This window comes from Linepithema humile, chromosome 1 (assembly GCF_040581485.1).
Source record: "Linepithema humile isolate Giens D197 chromosome 1, Lhum_UNIL_v1.0, whole genome shotgun sequence".
Classification (NCBI taxonomy): Eukaryota; Metazoa; Arthropoda; class Insecta; order Hymenoptera; family Formicidae; genus Linepithema; species Linepithema humile.
This window is the reverse complement of record NC_090128.1, coordinates 42,589,293-42,607,658: the sequence shown is the minus strand read 5'-3', so window position 1 is coordinate 42,607,658 and position 18,366 is coordinate 42,589,293. Positions and strand designations below refer to the sequence as shown.

At 34.3% G+C, this 18,366-nt stretch overlaps 2 protein-coding genes and 1 long non-coding RNA gene across 6 annotated transcripts in view; 2 read left to right on the top strand and 1 right to left on the bottom strand.

Moving 5' to 3' along the window:
• Positions 1–8,697, bottom strand: part of Mitf (transcription factor Mitf) — a 65,371-nt gene extending 56,674 nt beyond the window's left edge. Inside the window, exon 1 of one of the 2 annotated variants that reach the window (XM_012372528.2) lies at positions 7,915–8,697. In XM_012372528.2, the coding sequence (XP_012227951.1) occupies positions 7,915–8,102 (188 nt within the window). In that variant the 5' untranslated portion in view covers positions 8,103–8,697. Of the gene's footprint in view, positions 1–754; positions 1,171–7,914 lie in introns of those variants that run through there. The other variant, XM_012372518.2, reaches the window with a different exon arrangement.
• LOC136999903 (uncharacterized) lies at positions 1,154–4,049 on the top strand. The gene is made up of 2 exons (XR_010890182.1): positions 1,154–1,306; positions 1,811–4,049. It is a non-coding gene; the product is annotated as an uncharacterized lncRNA (long non-coding RNA).
• Positions 8,698–8,739: 42 nt separating the features above from the next.
• Positions 8,740–16,694, top strand: CtsL4 (Cathepsin L4). 3 transcript variants are annotated; one of them, XM_067354907.1, is made up of 7 exons: positions 8,740–10,276; positions 10,695–10,871; positions 11,136–11,495; positions 12,437–12,597; positions 13,937–14,350; positions 14,419–14,770; positions 15,553–16,694. In XM_067354907.1, exons 1-5 carry the CDS (start codon positions 10,142–10,144, stop codon positions 14,130–14,132), a joined length of 1,029 nt encoding a protein of 342 aa, XP_067211008.1. In that variant the 5' UTR covers positions 8,740–10,141; the 3' UTR covers positions 14,133–14,350; positions 14,419–14,770; positions 15,553–16,694. The 3 variants fall into 3 exon arrangements, with proteins under 3 accessions (XP_067211008.1, XP_012228021.1, XP_012228012.1); XM_012372598.2 differs by lacking the exon at positions 15,553–16,694 and having other exon boundaries at positions 13,937–14,040; positions 14,509–15,533; XM_012372589.2 differs by lacking the exon at positions 15,553–16,694 and having other exon boundaries at positions 14,419–15,533.
• The last annotated feature ends 1,672 nt before the right edge of the window (positions 16,695–18,366 follow it).

The following is an 18,366-nucleotide window of genomic DNA, read 5'->3' as shown; positions in this document are numbered from 1 at the left end:
AAATGCGATCAATAAACCATGAAAGAAGATTTGCGACGGAGATTTGCTCACAAGTGCCGAAAAGTTAATTCTCTCTAAAATAAAAACTGTATTATAAATCAAAGTTTAGAAATTAAATTCATTTTTTCAATAAAGAATTTTTGTCGTGCTATTTTTATAAACCTAGCATTAAGCGTAAGTTATTGTCATATTAAAATACGTGAAATTATTCAATTAAAGACATATTCATCTTTTATTAATTTTAAAGTAATAGTCAATAGTGAAACAAAAAATAAGAATGCATAATAAAGACGTGTCGCGTCCAAAATCCTGTTATATCAAGATTGTAATGAAAATATTGCCTAATTCACGCGCATGCAATTATCAAAATAGCTGTACTATATTTTCAGTCTCTATAGACTATTAGTCTCTATAGAATATTAGTCAAAAGTAGTTACTGTATGGATAAATCTATGAGTATGATAGCATCGGCAGAATCCATATATGTATATATATTCAGCATTATGAATTTAATTTAAAGACCGAAATAATAAAAGAAAAACAAACGATTAACAAAGTATATATATATACATTTCTTCAAAATTATATAAAAAAATATTAAAAAATATATATTCAATAGCTGTTAAAATTTAAATTCTTGCACAATAGGTTGAAATAATTATAATAATTAATGAATAAATTAAATAATTAAAAGTAATTGTGTAATGCACACGAACATCAGACACTAAGAAGTTAGTCTCGATCGGTGCAGTACCAGCCTTGCGGACGTGTGGCACGTAACGGTTGTGCCACAGTGGCATGATTATCGGACAGGACAACCGGGGCGAGTGTCCCGTCGACAATCGACGGGTCCATCTCGAGAATCATTCGTAGATCTTCGTCGATGCCGATGTGCACGGGTACTCGCTGCTGGTCGTCGTCAACAGACGAGCGTGTTGCATCAGAAACGCGACGATCGTAGGGCAAAGAAAACGCCGTACTGGCGAGATCCGACGACGCCCGTGTCGGCGGCGACGGCGGCGGCATCGACGTCGACGTCGTCGTCGTCGTCGTCGTCGTCGTCGATGGCCGTCGGATCGTGGCCACGTCGTTGATGCGATCCAACCGCGACACCAACTCCTCGAATTCAACGATCTGTCTCGCAGTCTCGAATGCACCACCGCCTTGCATCGCGTCGCTCCGCACGTGTACGCGCGCGCACGCGCGCGCACGAATAAATCGGCTGGCCCGGGACGTCGCGACGCCACTACTAAAATCGGAGCAGCGTCGCCAACGACAACGACGGTGACGAAGCGCCAGATAATCGGTAAACGCAATGCTCTAAACATGGATCATCTTGCCATTTTGCTCTTCTCCTCAGCAAAAGATAGACAGTTGACGCCTACCCCTCCCCCTCTCTCTCTCTCCCTCTCTCCCTCTCTTCTTTTTCTCTCCCCTCTCTTTCTTTGGCGATCGCGCCAGGCACGCATTTATTTTCATTCCCACTCAATCGAAGATTCAGACGTCGGCGACGTCGTCGCGATAACGATTTAGCGCTCATAAGAATTATCGTAAGAAATAACATTTCCCTAAACCTCTCTCAATTTTTTTTTACAATAAGTCAGAATTTAATTATTTCCTTATTTATTTTATTTGTATTTATTTACTGATTTTATTTAAGAATTAATTTTTTCCATTATATTGTTCTCTAAGCTCTTTTAGATATTTTACTCATATCACGTTTATTTATATATCTATTTCATTAAGTATCACATCTAAATTGATTCTACGACACTTTAAACGAGACTACTATCTGTCTGTGCATACACAGGTGCGCGATATGTCTTGCATCACATATAGCGGCGCGCTCATCCTTTCGAAGATGTATTACATAACATACGATGAAGAGCAGCTGCCGCCGAACATCGTGTACAGTCATGCAGATAAAAACAACTTAAAAAAATAAAAAAAAATGTCACCGGCATAAAAGAGCACGCTTTGTAGTCGTTGTAACCGAGAAAGTCATGATCCAGTATCGCATTTTCGCGAACACTGCGGCGGCGGCGATGTCGACGGACGCACTTATCGGAATTTCCAGTCATTGCACTGGCTAATGCGAGTATTGAGCCGGTTCGCGCCGGATTCACGACAGCCGCTCTTATCCATCTTTCACCGAGAAAGAAAGAGACAGAAAAGAAAAAGGAGCTCTATCGGTATCGTCGGCATTGTTTCGCGGAGCTCGCCGGCTTTTGCGATTCGACCCGGAGTCATGCCTTACGCAGAAAGAAGCGTATATACAGTGTTATCCACCGATACATATTACATATGTATATATTCCACCGCATAAAATTTAATTAAATCTTGATTGAACCGGTATTAAAAATATTATTTCTCACTGGAAAGCTAAAGATTAAAAAATATCTGCTTACCACGGATCTATCACTTACTATTGCTGTTATTACTGTTCACATCATCGTTATTATCAATATTGCAATCAGCAGATTCACGTCTTTTTTCAACCTCGAGAGCTTATAATAAAAGAAAAACTTTTAAAATCCTGGGATTGTATGATAAAACTAGAATACGTCTTTAAACTGAATCACTCGACGTACCGAAATCATTATTGTGTTTGTTGAAGACGCATAATATTTACGAGTATAGTATATATCGCATTCAATCGTGTGTGACATAAGCTAGTCTGCAAACAGTTAACACAATTATATCAAGCGAGAATGTCAATACTGTATCAATGCTATAAACACAGTAGACGACAACAATATAATATAAACAGTACTATGTATAAATCGAGTGATCGTCAAATTGTATAAGTAACAAAATTATGTGATTTTTAATTTACAAAAAAGATTTAAAGGCTAAAAGATTGCGAAAAAACAATCTGCAAAGGTTATTTTGTATCCTTGGAAAGCAAAGAATTTACGAGATTACGAGCTAGACTATCCTTGACAAATGATAAAAATTGTCGGTAGGAGTTTTTAGAAGTTTTCATTGCATACTGCATCGATAAAAAATGTAATGATTACGAACTTCATATCTCATAATTTTATATAACGTATAAATTTATCGACATAAAAAAAATTTTAAAAATAATTAACCGCAAATTAATCGTAGAATTATTATAAGATATAACAAGAAAATACAAGATATTTAAAACATCTTGATAAAGTTACAGCTAGAAAATCTTTTATCAAAATGTGCTGAGCATTCTCAAAAACACAGAAAATCGCAATGGCCAATTCCGATACAAGAGTTAATTTGTCTCGAAAATTATGTACAAAAAACTGGCATCGCTATATGCGAAAATGCATTTTGCGAGTCGCATTTCGATCTTCAGCTTTAAAACGACTAGAAGAGATCCCGGATATCATAATTTCCCCGTCGACGACTAAAAATGCTACTTAAATAATTGAATCTTTTACAAGACATTCTATACTTCCTCAAAATTCCGCGAAAAATATTGCTATCGATGTAGATTAATACTTTCACGACAGAAAAATTTTATACAACAATAAAAATTAAGATATCTTAAATGATAAAGATTAAAAGTTTTTAATTCTTTTCATATGCAAATTTCATTTACAAAAATTATTTAATATTATTTCTGTAGATTTTATATTTATAAATATTAAATAATAACTGTTTTTTTTAATTAATATATTAAATATTATTGGCCAAATATTAGAATATGTTCAGCTATTAAGATATTTATCTTAATAAATATGCCAATAAATCTCGTCGTATTCAGGATTAATACGTTATAATTATTGTAATATGATTCACAATCCAAATCGCGCCAAGTCATGTAATAGTCTATTCAAGGTCTACATAATGATACATAATAATCAATCACACTAGGAAATAAACTATCTTGCTATAAACAAACAATTTAATTTTGCGACTGTGATGTAATTGCAAGTATTTCGCTGTATAAGTAAAAGTGTCGGACAGAATATAATTCAGAATCAATAGAATTAATCTGACGATCTATACTATATTCATCAATATCTAATTACATCATAATACACATTTACAAATAAAAAATATTTTTTGTATTTTGTTAAATTACTTTCTTCAAAACTTGAAGACTGATCTCATAAAGTTTTTTATTCTTGCTGGATATGCATAAGATATATCAAAAATACACATCTAGTTTTGCGCAAAGTTTCGCGAGTGAATAGACACAGAGATTGTTCAATCGTATTTATAAAGTGGCACTTCGTTTTCTACTTCCGCTGATTGCATCTATCGAGAAGATCGTTGATCCCCAAGAACCCATACCTTCCTCAATATAGACGTGAACGAAATGCAACCGAAGGTCAATTCTATCTAGATGCTTCGCGAAATAACATGTGCAAAATTCAAAAATGATGATTCACAGAATGATTTATTATCAACAATCTTTTATCTCTACTTTCATTATCCTCTCATCTTTCTGCATTGTTTAATTTCTTTAAATATAATGCAACGTGATTTCTTCACAACAATTATCTATTTTTTGCATAAAATAGACAATCTCAAAAATAGATATATATCAAAATTAAAATTAAACCCTAAAATGCTTAGCAACATTCCGTAAACGCTCACCCGCTACTACATTTATCCTATGTGCAATTAAAATTTCAAGTTTATCTTAGGAATCAATTAACGTCCTGCAAATGAAACTAATTAAACACCAAAACTTTAGAGCGTAATGCAAGTACACCAGTAAATTGTCGAATATTATGAAAGATGATATATTCACGGTGTGCGCATAGCTTTACCACAAAGCCTGGCACTCGCAAACTAGTATCTAAAAAGCCTAATCCAACTAAACAAAGTGTACATATAAACTGCTAATCAAATCGGCGACGAGCGCTATTCGAACGGTTTTCTGTGAGATCGCACAATTGACAATCACGATTGCTCTTGAAGATGTTATTGCGATTTATTCCGAGCGAAGACATAAGTCTTACGTGTTGTCTTGTTAATAGATTTATGATTTACGACCTATTCTTTTCATATACTATATAAAAGCTTGACTACAAAATGTAGAGTTTACTTTACTGAGATTGTAATATCAAAAATATTATTCAAAATATTCAGAATTTGTCTCTTCTTATATTTTAAAAGTCATAAAAATTAACAAAAACATTCTAAATTTTGTATTTCTATTGTATCAAATAATTTTCCTTGTTTTGCTGATCGATAACGAAGCTTGCACTTTTGTGAATGTAACCACGACACATTTTAATTTTTATAAAAAATTGAACATATGCAGAATTTGATTAAAGTTGATTTGATTTTGCAGTATGCATATACATACACATGCACGCAATATAGACACATATGTAGTTGACGCTTCAATTGATTGACCACTATTTGCCGAATATTAAGCAGAAACTTTATAGAAAACTTTATGGAAAAAAGTACATTTAGCAAGAGAAAAGTACATTTTTACTTGCATTTTTCATATATGCATCTATAAAAATTCATTACAATCTATTTCTTTCAAGTTCTAATTATATAAATTAAAAATAAAATTGGGATACTATAAATAATAAATGTTTATCCTGTTATAAAATAAATATGTGTCCGTTTCATTCTTTCTGATAATTAATGTTTTTGTGTATTGATTAGATTAATGCACGTAGTGCGCATATCGAATATCCATCATTGGTTTCCGCTTTCGTTTTCTCAACAATTCTATTTTCGCTTTCTTACACGATCCTATTTCAATAACTTCGAAGAACAGTCCCACAAGATCAAAAACAACAGCTAATATTTAGACTGCAAGGCTACTCATTAAATAATAACAAACAATTTCTCGAAAAAGAATCTATATATTACAGAATTTAACGATTTAAATATTTCTTGTATATCGTATTAATTATACGTAAAAAATGTTTGATAATAACCAGAAAAAAAGCACAAATTATTAAAAGAGATAACTGATTTGTTAAAAGCTTTGCATGCCAGTAATTTTTGATTGATTAATGATAAATAAAATTTATTATGTTGCATTTATACTTAACAAATATATAATTAAAATCTATTTCTAAATTTCTCAAATAAATTTAAAATTAATAAAAGTAATTTTAAACATCATTGATATTCATCAATTTTTAACAATTTAGGGTTTTTAACAAATGTCTTAACCTATAAAATTGCCCTAATCTAGAGTCAATTGAGGCAAGGGCATCACATGATTAAATACAAAGCATTATGACTCAGATAGTCAATAGTTTGGCATTCTAAACATTTGTATAAAAGATTACTGTAAAAAAAAATTAATAATAGCCTATATAATTAATAAATTAATCAATAAAAATGTAGCTTCAGATTTTTAACCAATTGTCGTGATGCATGGATATGTATAGACACATTGCGACTGCTTTAAATTGCCTCAGATTGATGCAACTTGATGTATTAAAGTATTTATGCCGCCTTATTGTACAAGCTCATATGTTCGACGTGTGCGTATATGGGTATATGCTCTTATCACGCATGATCCCCCCCCCCTCTTCAAGTATAATTCCATTCTCCAAAAATTATCGTAACAGATATCATGTATCCAATGATACACATGCAAGAATTAACATTCTATGCTCATAAAGTCTATATTATTAAAATACCTTATTGATTTTTATCTTTAACCATGTATTATTATTTTAATATTTCATATTTATATTGGAATAATATATATATATATATAATTCTCTTTTTATATAATATATATTTTTACATAATAGTTACTCTTTTGTTCACAATTATTCACTCTCATCAATTAAATATATCAAAATATTTTCTATCAAACACACAAAATATTGGCATAACCATTATTTATATATGATGTAATATTAATCTTGTTAGAAAACGTCATGTGATCTCACACACATATAGGTGATCCAAAACCAATCTTATCACCATTCAATATTATAACAACCCAAATATTCCGTTTAATAATAATATTGCATTAATGATTATTGTATCAATTTCAATTGTATTCTATTATTGTAGTAGTTGTATTTTATTATGTCCAATATATATAATAATAATAATTTTAATATATTTTATCATAATTTAATATAATTGCACATAAATTTAATGTATTTCTTTTAAAATAATGTAATTCTAAATTTATGAAAATGTCTTTCTTTTATTCTTGATATTTCTGTTGCAATTTTCTAATACACTTAAGATCTAATAAAAAAGTATTGTTAAATTACTTCTATTTTTACCGATATATCATTGAATATACAATAAATTTATATGGTTCATCAAAATCACGTTAAATAAATTGCTGATAAAGAATAAACTTTTATGAACTCATAACGACACAATAAAGCTCCTATATCTTATGCTTCTTTGTAATCGTTCGTATACTGCAGCCTCGCGATATCACATTCCAAATAAAAACGTATGTACTCCCACGCAAAGCGTAGAATTGAAGTTATCCGACTCCTTTTGTTTGTACATCAGCGCGCGTGTGTGTGTGGGGGGGAATGTGTGTGTGTGTGTGTGTGTGTGTGTGTGTGTGTGGGGGGGGGGGGGGAGGGGGGAAGGGGGGGGGGCTGGTAACCATCGTAAATAAAATTTACGTTCAATAATTATGATTAATGTAATTTATATTCCCTACTCATTAAAATGGAGAGTATCATCTCTCCAACTTATGCAACATTATTATTAATGCTGATGTTAATGCTGATATTAATTGCTAAATCTCAATGATAATTAATATTAACAACATTAATAAGTCTATAAATTAGTCCCATTGATATTGTTACTGTAACAAAATCATTGTCAATTGAACAGAATACGTTTGTTCACCTCGCATCAATGTTTGATTAACAATTAGGTTAGAATAGGTTAGGTTGGGTTAACCTTTGTTTAATCAACAATTCGCGTTAAAAAATCATCATCGGCACTAAAATCACATACCTGCCAGTGTCAGGTGCGCGGCTTTTCAGCTCATAGTACATCAAGTCCTTGGTGGAAGACGATAGAAGGGATAAAGTCTGCTCGAAATCGTCATCATAATCCCCGATAGCGACATTATGGGCGTACGGATCAGCAACGGCAAGTGCAGCCGTCAGGTCGAATCCCATATCGATCCCGGATTCGTCCATCGTCGTGACGCTTCGAATATGTCGCGCGAAACCGCGCGCAACACTACGAAACACGGCGGATCGAGTCAAACGCGCGCGTTCAAAAGTTTTGGAACTGGCACGACGTCGCGCGTCGTTGCGGAAAATAACGATGACGAAGATGCGAAAAGGGAGAACAATAACAGCGAGAAAAGAGGAATGCTCTCGAGGACACGCTGCGAAAAAGTCGCGGACGACACGACGACAAGATTGCTGAAGGACGAGGAGAGAATTTTAGAAGAGGGGATGTTATGGGAGATGGATCACGGCGCACTTTTGATGGATCACGAGCACCGTGAAGAGACTCCCATTTTACGGAAGTGTCAAGAGTTCTCGCACGAGTTATTAGCTTTCGCGACGACGGCCGCGCGTGCACGCGTGCGCGGATCCGTGATGTTCCTTCTCTGCAACGCGCGTTCCATCGCCCCTTCGCGCGCGTTTTCCTCGCGATTTACCTTTGCGCTGTGACGACGACGACAACGACGACGATGATGGCAACAACGGCAGCGAACGGTGACAACGAACGACGTTCCGCGAAAAGAAGCACACAAACGAGAAGACCGGTTACGCGATGAGACAAGCGTGACACACGCGCGTATCAATACTACGCGAACCATCCGTCTGCCGGGATCACCACGAAGTCATCGCAGTGACGGCGGCGTCTGACTTATAACTACTGCCATCTCGCGGCTGTGCGACGGATATGAGCTGACCGACGGCGGTTTTTAAAACGAAAAGCTCCGCGAAGAACCTTCATGCAAGAGAACGACGAAGGTCATCTCGTAAAAGAAAGAATTCCAAAAGAATGAATGTTTCCACTTGATACTTGAGAATTCTTTTGTTTAATATTTCTATGTAGCAATTTGCTCGCGCATAATGTAGCACAGAAAATTTGAGCATATACAGGGTGATTCAAAATAACCTGATGTCCTTGCAATGCCATATTCTTGAGCAAATTCTGAGACGATTTTTCCTTTTACAAAATTTTGTCCGAAGCTTAGTTTTCGAGTTATAATTGAAAATAGGTAGCAACTTACGAGTTCGATACAACGGGCAGGCAGGGACGCGCAATGTATAATGAGACTGTCAAGTGTTTATTGTCGTCTCATGACGCATTGCACCGTCCCTGCCTGTCCGTTGTATCGGACTCGTAAGTAGCAAATTATTTTCAATTATAACTCGAAAACTAAGCTTCGGACAAAATTTTGTAAAAGGAAAAATTGTCTCAGAATTCGCTCAAGAATATGGCATTGCAAGGACATCAGGTTATTTTGAATCACCCTGTATATACATTTGGGAGAGAGACATTGAAATATTCTAACTAATTCTAACTAATGAATATTTTTCAAATCATATAATTGAGGAAAATTATTTAGATTTTTATCAAGATTTATATTATGGAAGGTATTTAAAAGCTTAATGTACGAATTAATTAAAGTTATAATGATTTTTAAGATATAATGGTAAGCTAAAACAAAAAGTAGATGTATAAAGTATAAATGTATTGCAATTTGTTTATCGCTAATAACATTTTATAATTTCTAATATAAATAATATCTGATATATATTTTAGTAATGTATTTTCAGTAAAATTTTATTGACAAAAACTGCTTAATATCAAGATTCAACATTTTTGATTAAATTGCTCAAATTTACTAACAAAATTTAATAATTAAAACTAAAACTGCTTGAAACAAACTGTTTTTCTCTTTCGAATTATGTAACCATTCTAAGAAATGTTTAAGTATTCACACTTATACGCGATAAAGACACCAACACTTAACAAGAAAAAAGACCGAAAAGATTGACATTGTACGCATATTTTGACAAAATAAATTTGCATCAGCATAACGCAAACGATTGTACGATGATGTAATACTCGAAAGTGCTGATACTGATTCTATGTCATCATTATTACGACCTTATACAGTATCGTAAGGTTCGTCAAGATAACCGCCACTCGGATTTGTCGCCTGAATTAATTAAAAATTTTGATTTTGATCTATTCATCCGAAATCGTCATGTGTTTGCAATGGTATGCGTTACCACTTTCGATATTAATACTGTGCGAGTCATGCGCAATTCAATTATTTAATGGGAATATTTTACCGCCAAAAATCTCGGAACAACTGGACGATTATTGGAAAACTTACAAGGTAATATATTTTTAAAGCACGAAATATTGATCTTTAGAACATATTTTTAGAATTTATATTCTTATTCAATGCAGTGTAAAAATAATTTTAATTTTAGAAAATTATACCAGTACAACTTTGCATATTTTCACATTTATGATTATTAATTTATTTTTATATATTTCATAAGAATAACTTTATAAAGTTTATATCATATAATATCTAATCTACAAAGATTATTTAATATAGAAAGGTTAGTTTTTTTTATATTATAATTTATAAATATATTTATTGTGATTTTAAATTAAACCTATTAACATTATTAGTGCATAATATTTAATAATCTTACAAATTTACATTTTATACACGGTTATTCTAATTATGAATACACAATGTATATTTATATATATTGACCATTATTTTTATACTATTTGAAAAGACGCAATATAATAAGACCTATATGGGAAATTTGGAAGACACGAGACGAATGGCTTGGGAACAAAATCTCGTTGAGATTTATAAACATAATCTAATGGCCGCTGTGGGACATCATAGTTATACACTGCGAGATAACCATATCGCTGATCTCAACACTCGACATTACATGCGTAAAATGGTTGGTAGCCAACAGTGAAGTTTACTGACAAATATGGCTCTTTAATTCGTATTTGCAAAATCATAATTCCAATCGTTAATTTCCAAGAAATTTAATTTATTTTTTATCGTGTGAATTTTTAAGATAAAACAAAATCTTGAAGATGGTAATTCTCTATTCGAATATCTTTCTCTTTTACGAGCACTTATTATATGAATCCATTACAAAAATACTAATGGCATTAAAATTAATTCGACGATGTCTTTTTCTGCGTACTTGTCTTAGGTGAGACTAATACCGAGTCGAAGATATCGATTGTCAAATGAGCCGATACTATCGGCAGCTTTACAGAATCGTCACAACATACCAGAACGCCTGGATTGGCGCGAATATGGCTTTATTACTCCACCGGTAAACCAGCGAAGCTGCGGAAGTTGTTACGCTTACTCGATTACGGAAAGTATACAGGGACAGATTTTTATGCAGACCGGTATGCTGCTCCCTTTGAGCGCACAACAGTTGATAGATTGCAGCACGGCGACCGGGAATCGCGGTTGCACCGGCGGTTCCCTCAGGAACACTTTGAGATATCTGGAAAAGTGCAAAGGTCTCATGTCCAGTTCTCGGTATCCGTACAAGGCTGAGGTATGCACTGATCCTTTCCAACCTGCCGTACATGCAATTCGATATTCCATTGGGACACCGTGTATAAAATGTAGTTTTCAAATTTCGCTCTCAAATTTGCGAAATATCACAAAGTAAATATCACAAAGTTTAACAAACTTTAGACTTATGTTTAACAACACGCAAACAAACTTCTTTTTTTTTCTCATTTAAAAAATTATTATTCTCAATAACATCGCTAAAAATAGCTTTAATTAGAACTGATGATAATTAATCAGCTATCAAAATTTATCGAAGAACAGCGCGTGCTTTAAATTCTGATTATAAAATAATAAATGTAAATTTTTTTAATTTTACTTACCATAACATACATTAATGCATTATCAACTAGTACAAGCGATAATGCTAACAACACAAATTTAATTATCGCAGTAAAGAAGAAATTTCAAGGTTTCTTCCTCAGAAAACCTGTGAAAAATTCGGCGACAAAGATACAAATTGTACGAGTCACGATAATACGATAATTTTTTATAATATAAGTAACTTCTCAGCGATAACGTAATTCTCCTATTAATAGTACATATACTTTTTGTATACTTATATTAAATGAGTGCAAATTTTATGAAATTTTGAAAGTATCATCATTACTTTCTCATAAATGAAAAGAAAACATTTATTTGATTCGGTTGATTTAATTTAATACTGATTGTGAGATATATTGAATACAAAGTTCAGATGACGTAAGAAAATATTTAGTGTATGAAAGACACTTCAATTTAATAGTGTTAACGAACGAAAGAACTTTTTTCATAACACAAAAATAAATAAATAGATTTATTGTGTGTGTGAAATAATATGTTATTTTAATTATATTCAAATTATATTCAATTATATCATATGATTATCATTTATTTCACGAAATAAATTAAATAATTCTCATGTTATACCTTGAAAATTTTTAGGAAGGGCAATGCAGATTTCAAAGAAACCTCAGTGTCGTTAATATAACTTCATGGGCAATCTTACCAGCACAGGACGAAAAAACTCTGGAAGCAGCAGTAGCGACCATCGGTCCTATAGCTGCTTCCATAAATGCCACTCCGAAGACATTTCAACTTTATCAGTGAGTATTTCATTTGCTCTGAAGAAACGCGATTGTGTTAATTGCTCCTAATGAGTAAGTGACGTACGCGAGTTACGACGATCATATCGCAACATTCACAATAAGTGCGACGATTTTAAATAATCTACTTTTTACTATGTCGTCGTTACTCGTGGCGAAATCTAGCATTCAATATAATATTCAACATTTATGGATCGACATTTACTCGATTTACAAAGAGGAAAACGGCAGTGCGCGTATTACGATGTTTTATGACGCATTCGACGTAAATTCTGAAAAGTTGCCGATAATGGACAGGCGGCAGTGACAAACAGTTTTTTTTTTCGCGCAGATAACTAATCAATCGTAACCCAGCAATAAATAAGTTAGTTAATGTTTTAATCGACGTCAATGTCAAATGCGTATTAATCCGGAATTTAATGCATTTTATTTTTAGACCTAATATTTCAGTTACTGCTGTCAAATCTGCTAATTGCCGGAAAAAGAAATTTTCGATAACATATACGTCATATAACAAATTTTCATATATACTTATGACTGTATAAAAATAATAATATATGTAATAATATTAAATTATTCAGATACATATTTATTTGTATAAACATTAAATTATTGATAAAGTTTCAATGCTACAATGCATCTGTGCGCGCTCGTGATAATTAAAATGTCAGTGCTATGTTTATGCGAAAAGTGCGAAGATTGGAAACTTTGCCCGGACCTCCGTAAAAGATATAATTAAAGAAATTAACTCAATCATATGCGATAATCTTCTAGCACACTGCTAATGCGATGACCCTCAATCATCGGAACACAGTCATTGAACCTTGCATCATTTTAAAATTCTAAAGGACTTAGTGTCAAAGCTATACTAGAAATTTTTTCTGGCCATTTATTTTCAACACATAAGCGTTTGCGACAAATTATCACTACTCACGAGGCGATAATGATTGATATTCCGAGATTCTATATTCAAGTCAATAAATAAAGAATGCTGATTGAAAACACGCGATATCAATATACAAATGATACATTAGCAATCTTGTGCACAGTTTACGTGTACAGTTTACGTAAATTTAATGTCAGTTATTCACATAGTATTCTAATTAAAAAAATATTTATTTCTCTCGTCTCTATCTTAATTCCGCTTACTTTGCATAATATATTTGACGCACGCTATGTTATTTTACTTCTTTCATCATCCAATCTTACTTTATTTCTTATCTATTAAAAATAATTATCTTTCTCTTATGTTTATATTTCAAAAATATTTGTTGCGAAAGAAATGTATGAAAGAAATCATTTTTTTAGTCATTATTACTTTACATTTTTATAATTACAGTAAAGGTGTCTACGACGATCATCAGTGCAGTTCCGATACGGTGAATCATGCGATGCTGATCGTCGGATACACACCAACCGAGTGGATCCTGAAGAACTGGTGGGGTGAGCGTTGGGGTGAAAATGGTTACATGCGGCTAGCAAAAAACAGAAACCGTTGCGGCATAGCGAACTATGCGGCCTACGTAAAAGTTTGAGATTAATTTCTCTTTCAATTGAAAAATCTTCAAAAGTTTAGATGTTATTTATTTTTTACTGAATATAATATTGTGTAATAAATTAATATTTGCGACGCTTTTACGAGGAAATAAATATGCATTTTTCTACATGAAGAGATACGTCTTATCAATAATATGATAAAAATTCATGCGAGGAAAGAAACGATAAAATCATGTATAGACAAGTGATAAATCAAGTAAGAAAAATTTGCGTACATTTGTTGATATACATATAATAGTAGTAATCAGTCTGATATCGTTGTAGGGTCAAAGATTGCATCTATTCAAACGATTAAACTTTGGGTAATTACTAAGGATCGTCGAACATATATTACATAACAGTCACTGACCGCAGGACGGACGCTCGATGCCAGATACCAGACTTCCGTAACCACACAGGATTTCGGGGAAATTTAATCGAACCGTACGACCACGGCACGATAAGAATGCGGAGACTTTACCCGATCGAAAATTCTGCTCGAAGACGAAGTACACGACCAACCGGAACATATCTCCATGGCATTTTCCGCGCGCGCATGAGAGAGAGAATGAGAGGAAGAGAGAGGAAAACACATAATACGCAAGAGGAGAGGACGAACCAATTCGTGCATTTATAGGTAGGTAGATAGATAGAACTCGATGGACGCTAACCGCGTGACGCAACGTCAGGCGAAACCGTCACGTAACCACATAGTGCCGCATAGTGACGTAAATCCACGAACGCATAATTTGCGTATGTACATTTAGGTAGTAGAAATTATAAACGAAGGTAGAGTTTCGCGATCGTGAAATAGTAGACGCGCTTTTCCTTAATTAATGTGAGATTCAATATTTGCACAATAAAAAAGTAGCGTTAAGCATTCCCGATTACTCGATTAAATTAATAAATAGATCTGTATGGCTATTAGCAAGAAGTTTATATTTTCTAAAACTTTACGTATTATATCGTTTTAAAGATACGTACCACTACACGTTAGTTATTTTCCACTAGAAGTTTCGTTATTTTATTGTACAAAAAATCTATTAGGAGTTTATTTTTGAGACTCTAAACATTCGCAAAATGCAAAAAATTATAAAATAGAGTACTCGAAAAATATAAATCTTACAAAACATTTTGTATATTATTTTGCATTTACACGGTAAAAAATAAATATAAATAAAAAATCTGGCGACTTGCCATCCATTTCGTGAGTTTCGGCGATTAAACGTACAAGTCATACGTCCCAACGAGTAAAAATTTTACTTGAACGATTGCACGTCACAAGATACAACAACCCGATAGAAAAACATCAACGAGTAATATGTCCATGCATGCATTGTGGCGGTTTGAAGCTTTTCTTGATTTTCCGACATCATATGCGATCTCGAGACCATGCAAATTCCATCTCTCTGTTCGGAGGTCGACCGCGACTCATTGTTCGTCGGATGGCAATGCGCGCAATCCATCCCACCGGCAGCGTAACCTCGCAACGCAACATACTGCGTCTCATCCTACCAACCCAACCAACTGCTATCGACAGCTCGATGTAAACTGGCATTGCAAGCTCGTTGCCCTAACGTAAACATCATTCGTCAAAATCTATTAATCTTTTTATAAATATTCATAATGATGTATTTATAAAAAATAATACTAATCTAGAAAGAAAAAATAAAATCTACAAATCTAAATTTTATCGTATGATAATTAAAAATAGATTTGTTGTAAGATTAAAGTGATGTACACATATATCTTAATTTCCAGAAAAAATAACGTTAAACTAATCTTCTCTCTCTGTCGTCCAATTGATATTCAAGTTAAGCTGACAAATTTACACGACTTTTGTAAAGGAATAACAGAAAAAAGTACCTAATAACAGTAAAATTTTACAAGCTACAGAACTAGGCGAATTTAAGGCAGCTTAATGGCCAACGCAGCTGCCGCGAAACGACAAAATAGCTCGAAATCTATTTTTTTTTAAAGTTACTAAGAGGATTGCGGACACTTGTTAAATAACGGCTTAAGATTATGAAGATACAAAAACGATGTTTCACATATAAAAGGAAGTAAATTTTATAGCAGAAGAATAGAATCTCTTTTCTGCCAAAAATTAAATAGTAATATTACAGTACCGTACTTTAATAAAAATATTATGATAAAGTATTATATTGTAATTATTTTATTCATATAATATTATCTTTTCAAACACTGTTTTATTATGAAATAATTTCTGGAAAAAAATTTATAAAATTCTTGCGTATTCTCTTTCGTAGAATGTGTTAATGAAGTAAGAATATTCTAGCTAAAAAGATTGTTATTGATATTCTAGAAGCAAGGAGATAGAGACAAAAAAAATTATGAAAAAGAGGAAAAGTTGCGATAGATTGACTCGAGTTATTGTTGAGAGATCCAAGCGAGAGCGAATCTCGCGGAGACTCCACGCGGAATATAATCGTTCGTAATCGGATCAAGAGAGGTAACATCCTGATTTACGAACTTCTTTCGCGCGAGTCTTCCTCTCTAATCGCCCTTATCTCTCATTCTCACAGCCTTCCGTCATCTCTTCGGGGAAACCCAAGCAGGAATAATTCGAAGGAGGCGAACAAGTTGATGGTCGCCTTGGGAAAATTGTGCGATTCCACTCTTAATGTCATTTTGAGTCGTCCTACCGATTGCTCACGCTCGTTTACACGCGCGTGATTTGGCCGCGACAATATTTTCAATCTTAATAACGAGTCTGTAAGACAGGAGGACAAAGACGTAATTTCTTCCTGTAATTTCTACGTGACTTATAGTTACTTTCGGCATTTTCAGTGCGTTTTTCATTTCGTTCTCGTGTACGACGCCGTGCGGCAGCATGACGAATAGCAAGTGAACAAAGGGGAAAATAAATAAGAGCGAGGATTCTCAGTATGCCGCGAGCTTTCATCGTCCGCTTTATCCTTATCCTCACACGTACGAGGAGTCACGAGGAAAATGTGAGAGCAACAGAATTTATCGTCCTCCAGGACGAAGTCCCTCAAGAGCTTCCGAAATACGCGCACGCGTACATACAGAGAAATAATGCAGCGGACTGAATAACGAATTATAGCACTCGTTATATATCACAATATCCGTAAACAACCGTGTAACATCTACAAATTGCGGCTATATCGCATTATTATTATTACGGAGCGTTTAAAGATTAATAACGCCAAAGCAATGCCGAGCAGCGTTATTTATCAGTTAACTAAATTTTCTACTCCTGTGCTTAATCAAAAGGAATTTTAACTCGCAAAAACTTTGAGTACGACACGTTAAATAGAATCAATTCTCGTCAGACAGCATCGATTCGCCGATAAAATACGGGCTGTCAACGTCGTAAACAATCGTGGCGGCGCTTTGCGAGTTGGGATGCGTCCTAATGCCGAAGTGGATAAACGGCGACGAGTACGGGCGTTCTCTATCGTAAACGTAGTTCTCTATCGAGAGAAAATCGATTAAGCCGACAAGCATGTAAGCGAGATTCAAAGATCGATCGTTCGGAACGGTGGGTGACAGGAGCCGTGCTAGAGAAACGCGGCAAGGAGCGAAAGAGCGAGCAAAACGCTCTGTTTCTTTCGCTCACGCGCATACATCCAACGCGATAAGCATTTTCCGGAGAACGTAAGCCTGGTGGATTTTCCTGTCGCGTCTCGGCACAAAAGGGGATACTGGCGTGACATGTCGCGACGCTCCTCCTAAGGAGGAGCATCCTTATCCCGAGAATACGCTGCAGCGGCGTCTCTCAGTCGTCCGTCATCTCCTCTCGAATCGAGTATCCAAGCACTCGTCGATAAATCGCATCTGCAGCCGTCAGCCGCCCGATGCCGTGCGAGAGCGAGAGGTGAATATTTATCGAACTCTGGCCGCGAAATGCACAAATGCGCCACTAACCCCCGCGCGTCTAGGACGCCAATATGCGAGATACGTACTCTTCCATTCACAGAGATTGTAAGTGGGGATAAATTACCTCATAGAAATACTGATGTTTCTTCGATAACGTGTGTTTTCGTGTATTCCGTACCGCTACTTCGTAGTGTCTATTTTAAAGATATTGATGACATTGCTAATCCAACTGAAATAAATACATATAGGTTCTTGAGATTTTACAAATTACATAAATAAGGAATGTGGCCTAGAGAATTGATTTATACTCGTCCGATTGATGAGCACAGTTAATTAAAAAATCGTGCAAATCTTAATTTAATGTATTGT

Excerpts from the sequence above, each read along its gene's own strand:
- CtsL4 (XM_067354907.1), top strand. The coding sequence starts at position 10,142 with ATGTGTTTGCAATGGTATGCGTTACCACTTTCGATATTAATACTGTGC. Across the intron at positions 10,872-11,135 it reads GACATTACATGCGTAAAATG|GTGAGACTAATACCGAGTCG; the intron begins GTTGGTAGCCAA and ends TACTTGTCTTAG. Across the intron at positions 12,598-13,936 it reads AAGACATTTCAACTTTATCA|TAAAGGTGTCTACGACGATC; the intron begins GTGAGTATTTCA and ends TTATAATTACAG.